Source organism: Peromyscus eremicus, unplaced genomic scaffold, assembly GCF_949786415.1.
Source record: "Peromyscus eremicus unplaced genomic scaffold, PerEre_H2_v1 PerEre#2#unplaced_3585, whole genome shotgun sequence".
Lineage (NCBI taxonomy): Eukaryota > Metazoa > Chordata > Mammalia > Rodentia > Cricetidae > Peromyscus > Peromyscus eremicus.
Genome location: NW_026737818.1, coordinates 3,566 through 10,762, shown reverse-complemented (window position 1 = coordinate 10,762; position 7,197 = coordinate 3,566). Strand labels below are relative to the sequence as shown.

General features: G+C 53.8%; 1 protein-coding gene across 1 annotated transcript; it reads left to right on the top strand.

Annotated features, from left to right (window-relative positions):
• Positions 1 to 201: 201 nt before the first annotated feature.
• Positions 202 to 6,914, top strand: Rnf43 (ring finger protein 43). The gene is made up of 7 exons (XM_059253228.1): positions 202 to 276; positions 385 to 516; positions 1,016 to 1,120; positions 2,249 to 2,389; positions 2,961 to 3,063; positions 3,913 to 5,283; positions 6,862 to 6,914. Exons 1-7 carry the CDS (start codon positions 208 to 210, stop codon positions 6,912 to 6,914), a joined length of 1,974 nt encoding a protein of 657 aa, XP_059109211.1. The 5' UTR covers positions 202 to 207.
• Positions 6,915 to 7,197: the final 283 nt, after the last annotated feature.

Sequence of the window (7,197 nt, the reverse complement as noted above, 5' to 3'; positions counted from 1 at the left end):
CGCCATTCTTTGAAGGCAGTGGGCTGGGTCAGCCAGGGATCCCAGGCTCCCTGATTCCTTCCACACATACATGTGAGCGCACAGGGCGCACATCCTAGGGAGAGATGCGGCGCATGCGTGTGTGTGTTCAGGGTTGAGAGCTACCCATGCTGGCCTGTGACCTTGCCTGGCTCCAGACACCCCTCCGCTGTGTTTCTGCAGGCCCGAATGGCTGGCGAGAGAGGAGCTAGTGCGGTACTCTTCGACATCACCGAGGACCGATCAGCTGCCGAGCAGGTGCCTAGGGACATGCGGGTGTTCCAGGAAGGGTCTGGATGGAGAAAGGTAGGATTCCCGGGGGCAGCAGAAGTCACAAGAGCCCTTGTGGGACTTTGTTCTCTGCAGTTGAGGCAGCCCCTGGGGCTGACTTGGCCAGTGGTGCTGATCTGGGGTAATGATGCCGAGAAGCTGATGGAGTTTGTGTACAAGAATCGGAAGGCCCATGTGAGGATTGAGCTGAAGGAGCCCCCAGCCTGGGTAAGCCCATCAGGCCTCAGTCCACCAGACCCCTGGAAACTGCTTCAGCCCCTAGCCACGTATCTCTGGGAATTTCTCCCACTCTCTGAGCCTTGTCTACAGGGTAAACAGATTGGCTCTGGTGAATCCTGAAGCTGTTTTCAGCTCTGTGGGTTCATGGCATAGAGTAGAGAAGCCTGCCTGCCTGGCCCGGGCTCTGACCCCTGCCGTTCTCCAGCAAATAGCTCCCACCTTACACAGGGATCCTCTCCTTTGCCTGCAGACACATGGGTCTCCAGATAAGACGTCTCACAGCTGCATCTAGAGATCCCTCTCCTGCAGCCCCAAGGCCGAGAGACTACCTAGTCCTTCCAGTCCCACCCTTCATCCATCCCTCAGGCGGGAGGCCCAGGGGATCTTTCAGCTCCATCTCTTTACTCCAGTGTTCCCTCTGGACTTGGCCTGGCTCTTTCTGGAGTGTGACCCTTTCTCCTCTCTGCCCCTCTCCCCACATCCCCAGCCAGATTATGACGTGTGGATCCTCCTGACTGTGGTGGGTACCATCTTCGTTATCATCTTGGCTTCAGTGCTTCGCATCCGATGTCGGCCCCACCACAGCAGACCGGTGAGTGGGGGCAGGGGGGTGCTGCCTGATACAAGAGAGCTTGGGTACAGATGTGGAGGTGGGAAGAAAAAGGTGAGGCAGACAGGTGGCCTTAGGAAACAGTCTCCATCTAAATAAACTCTAGGCTCTCTGATGGTTTGAGGCTGCCTTTCCTCTTATCTATCTCTCATCCATCCATCCATCCATCCATCATATATACTGAGTAATATATATCAGTTTCAGGTGCTGGAAACAGTACTATGAGTAAAAATTACAAAAACCCTTCGCTCTTTTTTTTTTTTTTAATATTTATTTTTCATGTAGTGTTCTACCTGCATGTGTCTGTGTGCTGGCCAGAAGATGGCACTAGACTCATTACAGGTGGTTGTGAGCCACCATGTGGTTGCTAGGAATTGAACTCAGGGCCTCTGGAAGAGCAGTTAGTGCTCTTAACCACTGAGCCATCTCTCCATCCCCAATCCTTCCCTCTTAAGAAGCTCTCTTCTTAGTGGGAGGAAACAGGCACTAAAAGAAGTGAAATGTGTGGTATTTTTGACAGCAGCATGTGCTTGCTACAGAGAACAGGGAAGGAGGTACAGAGGAGCCAGCGGGCAGGGGAGACAGGGTTAACCTTTTCTAAACCAGTCCAGGTGAGTCTACAGAGAACAGGGAAGGAGGTGCAGAGGAGCCGGTGGGCAGGGGAGACAGGGTTAACCTTTGCTAAACCAGTCCAGGTGAGTCTGCATCGAGAGAATGACAACATAGCACAGACCAGAGGTGGGTGAGCATGGGAGTTACTGTCTGTAACTCCAGTTCCAGGGGATCCAACACCCTCTCCGGTCTCTATGAGCACTAGGCACGCACATGGTGCACAGACATACACGCAGACAAGACGCCCATGCACACAGACTAGAATAGTAATCATTTTTAAAGTTTCTCTCCAGTCATCAAAGGAAGAAAAGCATAATGGGATGTAGCAAGGTGGTGGGTTGGAAGGTCACAGCTATGCATGAGCTTTGAAGGGATACTCCCCCACGGGCAGTCATGTGGCTGTGTGATCTAATGGGGTGATGGAACTGAGTCCAGGTGTGGCCCAGAGGAGAGGGAAACAGAGCCCTTGCCTCCCCTGAACGCCATTCCTCTTCCCAGGATCCTCTTCGGCAACAGACGGCCTGGGCCGTCAGCCAGCTGGCCACCAGGAGGTACCAAGCCAGCTGTCCAGACTCAGGGAGTAGCTGCAGCTCGGCCCCTATGTGTGCCATCTGCCTGGAGGAGTTCTCAGAGGGCCAGGTGAGGTGGGCCAGGCTGAGATGGAGGCGGTAGCTGGGGCGGGCGTGGACGGGTCTAGGTAGGACTGCATCCTAACTACATCTGGGTCCTATGTGTTGCTCCTAAACTTGGGCATGTTGTTGGCTTCTAAGAAGAAGCGTCAGTATTGTTGAGAGGGAGCCTCGTGTCAGGCCACAATGGCTCTTTAAACCCATTATCTTGTGTTAGCCCCGTGGCAGAGGAGGGTGGGGAGTAGATTGGGTTCTTATCCTCACCGACAGCAGAAACTGTTAAGAAACTTGAGCCAAGCATTGTGGTGCATGACTCTCATCCAGCATTTGGGTGATAGGAAAAGCAGGCTCAAGAGGTCAAGGACTATGTGAGACTATCTTTAAAAAAAAAAAAAAAAAAAAAGTAAAACCAAAAAGAGAGAGAAAAAAAACTTGCCCAAAGTCATGCAGCTTAACACAAATCCACCAGCTACCAAAGCTCACTCCTCCATTACTCTCCTGTTCCTTTGCAAGGAGGTGACTGAAAGGAGCATTAGGGGTATCCTTGTAACGTTTGGTGGGGATACTCTTGTTTGCTTCAGGAGCTCCGGGTCATCTCCTGCCACCATGAGTTCCATCGCACCTGTGTGGACCCCTGGCTACACCAGCATCGGACTTGCCCCCTCTGCATGTTCAACATCGTAGGTAGGAGGTGGACCAAGGGCTTCCCTCACGCACACAGATGGATCTAGAACATAGCTAGCTAGCCTCTGGGAAAGGGTTTCTACTGTGGGGCTGAGGACAAGCAGCTGCCACCATGGTGGCTTCACCACACACTGCTCAAGAGCACCTTGTCTCTTGGGGAGGGCTGTCCATACGGAAGCCATCTTCATTTTCTTAAAGAGTGTGTCTCCGTGACAACATTGTCGATTCTAAATCCGGGTTATTTGTGAATTCATTATTCTAATGTTCTGGCAATAAGGGCCCTATTCTAATAAAAATCGGTATAGCAATTTTCTCAAAGATGGACATGAAATCCATATCTTGAGGAAAAAGAACCTTGTGTTAGTCCATCCAAAGGGACAGTGTGAGCTAATGGTGGCCCTGGGTGATAGAGCCCCAGATGGCAGGCGGGAGGAGCAGGGATTGACAGCCTAATGAAGAGGAGGAGTAAGTCCAGGCAGGGGTAGGTTTTAGGTTAGATGGTCTTGGTTCCCCAAACTGAGTTGAGAGGCTATGCAGGATCAGAAAGCGTAGCTACGCCTTTCTGTTTTTTTTTTTTTTTTTTTGTTTTTGTTTTTTTTGTTTTTTTTTTTTTTTTTTTTTTTTGGTTTTTCGAGACAGGGTTTCTCTGTGTAGCTTTGCGCCTTTCCTGGAACTCACTTGGTAGTTCCAGGCTGGCCTCAAACTCACAGAGATCCGCCTGGCTCTGCCTCCCGAGTGCTGGGATTAAAGGCGTGCGCCACCACCGCCCGGCAGCTATGCCTTTCTGAGTTCGTTCTCTGTATGAAGTCTGTGAGATCAAATGTCCATGTTCTTCGTTCTTTTTCCCAGAGGGAGATTCATTTCCCCAGGCCCTGGGAGCCTCTCCATCTTACCAGGAACCAGGCAGGAGACTCCACCTCATTCGCCAGCATCCTGGCCATGCCCACTATCACCTCCCCTCTGCCTACCTGTTGGGCCCTTCCGGGAATTCAGTGGCCCGGCCCCCAAGACCTAGACCCTTCCTACCCTCCCAGGAGCCGAGCATGGGCTCCCGGCATCAGCGTCTCCCCAGGGCTGCACATCTCCGGACACCAGCAGAACAGCAGCACCTGGCAGTTTCTCAGCACCCCTATGCACGGGGCTGGGGGCTGAGCCGCCTCCGATGCAACCCTCAGCACCCCACGGCTTGCCCAGGGGCCTTACGCCGGCCCAGGCCTCACGACAGTAGTGGGTCTGGAGAAAGCTACTGTACAGAACGCAGCGGCTACCTGGCAGATGGGCCAGCCAGTGACTCCAGCTCAGGGCCCTGTCATGGCTCTTCCAGTGACTCAGTGGTCAACTGCACCGACATCAGCCTGCAGGGGATCCACGGTAGCAGCTCCACCTTCCGCAGCTCCCTGAGCAGTGACTTTGACCCCTTGGTATACTGCAGCCCTGAAGGGGATCTCAGAGGCAAAGGAATGCAGCAGCCTAGTGTGACCTCCCGACCCCGTTCCCTGGACTCAGTGGTGCCCACAGGGGAGACTCGGGTTTCCAGCCACGTCCACTATCACCACCACCGCCACCACCACCACTATAAAAAGCGGTTCCAGTGGCATGGCAGGAAGCCGGGCCCAGAAACTGGGGTCCCTCAGTCCAGGCCTACTGCTTCTCAGACTCAGCTCCAGCTGGAGCCATCTTTCTCCGACCAGAAGTCCACCACACCCAACCCAGCAGCTTCTTCAATGCTCCCCAACACACAACGGCCCAGGTCCCTGACAGAGCTAGCTCCTGGCCTACCAGAAGCTGCCAGCCCCAGCCCCAGCCCCAATTCCAACCCCAACAGTCTTTTGAACTTGCAGAAATCCAGCCTCCCTGTCCGACACCCACAAAGAAAACGGCGGGGTGGCCCCTCAGAACCCTTGCCAACCTCTCGGCCCCAGGACTTGACTGTGCACCCAGCTTGCCAGGTTTTCCCCCACTACAGCCCCAGCCTAGCATCCCGTTGGCCTCCAGAGGCTCACCCATTGATCTTCAGGCCTCCGGGCCAGGACAGGAGACTGCTACATGAAGCCCCAGGCCCCTGTTACTCGAGTTCACAGCCAGTGTGGTTGTATCTGCCCCCCCGCCAGCCTCTGGGACCATGCTCTCCTGGAGAGGGGCATTCCGAGTGGAGTTCTGACATGCCAGAGGGCAGACCATGCCTTTATCCACACTGCCAGGTGCTGCCAGCCCAGCCTGGTGAGTTTTCAGGGAAGCAGGTGTTCTGGGGAGGGGAGATTACACCTGGAGGTCACAGGGCAGATGAAAACATCCAAGGGGTTGTTGAAAGCTGAGGAGCGTGTACCTTATCTGAGGCACAGGAATCATAGGTGGTTCCCCGCTCCCCCCGGGGGCCCTTCTCTTCCAAACACTCTTGTTAATAAGGCCAGCCATGTTTTCATGGGAACTCATGGCATTTCTGTGTCTCAACCAATGGCACCAAGGTAAATCCTCGGCTCTAAGCCAAAGCTTTGATGTGTTTGCCCAGACCATCCTCCCTTCCCAAGGCTCTCACCTCCCACCCCCTCCCACCTTTGAGAGGCATTCTATGAGCGGCACACGTCTTTACCTATAGCCATGGCTAGAAGAACCGTCCTCCCTCCAAAGAGGACCCCAGGGGTCCTGCAATGCAAGACCTGGGATCCTGGAGGCAGGGCTTGAGGGCTACTGTCATTCATCTCTTCATTTCCTCCTGATTACATGCTTGCTATCTGCTAGGTTCTAGGCAGGCCTCTGAGGACACAGAGCTTGCCCTCCAGGAGACCCAGGTCCATGGGGAGGCATGCATGCAAACAGTTAGTGTGTGGGGTGGAAGTGTCCACAGCCGTGTGGTGTCTGATGGTTCCCTGTGGACTCTGTCCTGTCTGCTTTGAGTGCTGCCAGAGTCTGACCACCTTCTGCTCTGGAGTCGGTGTCTCCCTTTTCTTCGGTCCTCACATCCACTGTTGGCCATGCCTCTGCCTCCTCTGTCGTCCCCTCCCCGAGTCCACTGCTGACAGCTCCTACCCACATGGAGTACAGCATGAAGGTCAAAGCAGGAGCCTCCCTCTGACAGGCGAGAGGGCACCGCCAGGGCCACCAGCCTTGCAAAGAACTGTCTAGAACCAAACGTTCGGTTATGTCCATAGGAAGGAAAAAAATCTAACCTAACGTGGCCTTCAGGGCTCCTGCACCAGCTAGCTCCCATCTCCCTCCCCTTCCTCTGCCCTCTGCTTTAGTCATGTTGGGTAAAAACTAATTATATAGTTCCTGCTGCCCAGAATACCCCACTAAATTCCCTGTCCCTACAAACCCAGTTCTACCATTCCTCCAACTCCAGCTCCAGAATCTTCAGTCAGAAAGGCTTTCCTCGCTGCTGTGCCCAGATGTGCACTCTCTCCTCCCATGATGCATCTCTCCGGACCCTAGTTCTGTTCCGCTGTCATAATATCCATGTGCACGCATGCCTTCTCTCCCAGCTTATTCTTTTGGAGATTCTACTCAGCAAATGGTAGCAAGCCAAGTTCACAGTGTATGCTTAATGAATATTTATTGGGTAAATGAATGAATAGTAAGTACTGGTCAGACAGCGGTTGCTGTAGGTATTTCTCTGGGTTTGTTTTTCTCTCTCGTTTCCCAAAGGGCCTCTCTCAGCTTTCACCCTCCTCACCTTTCCAGACCTATTTCCCGCTTCTCCCTCTCTGGGGTCCCTTCCCAGCCACAGTCTCCACAGGTGGGATTAGCAGGAGACTAGCTGGACCCTCAGTGACCTCTTTTCTCTCCTTTCTTCTCACGCAGGCTCGGAGGAGGAGGAGGAGGAGCTTGAGGAACTGTGTGAACAGGCTGTGTGATGTGAGACAGCGACAACCAACCACAGTATGCTCTAGATGACTCAGGGTTCCACCGGCACACGGTTCTGCTCCTGGGAGAAGCGAGGGCATTAGCAAGCATCTCTTTTTGCCACACTTCCCAGGACCACTGGAAGAAGAGTGGTGATGGTGGGTGGCGGGAGGTGCTGTTTCTTGCCCCCCAGTTCTCAGTCTTGTCTGCAGAACACACCTACTGTGCAGAAAGTCTTGTGTCCAGCCACTATGCAGTTGTGAGGTGGGTCCCTAAAGGCTGAGTTCTTGACAG

Excerpts from the sequence above, each read along its gene's own strand:
- Rnf43 (XM_059253228.1), top strand. The coding sequence starts at position 208 with ATGGCTGGCGAGAGAGGAGCTAGTGCGGTACTCTTCGACATCACCGAG. Across the intron at positions 277-384 it reads ACCGATCAGCTGCCGAGCAG|TTGAGGCAGCCCCTGGGGCT; the intron begins GTGCCTAGGGAC and ends TGTTCTCTGCAG. Across the intron at positions 3,064-3,912 it reads CTGCATGTTCAACATCGTAG|AGGGAGATTCATTTCCCCAG; the intron begins GTAGGAGGTGGA and ends TCTTTTTCCCAG.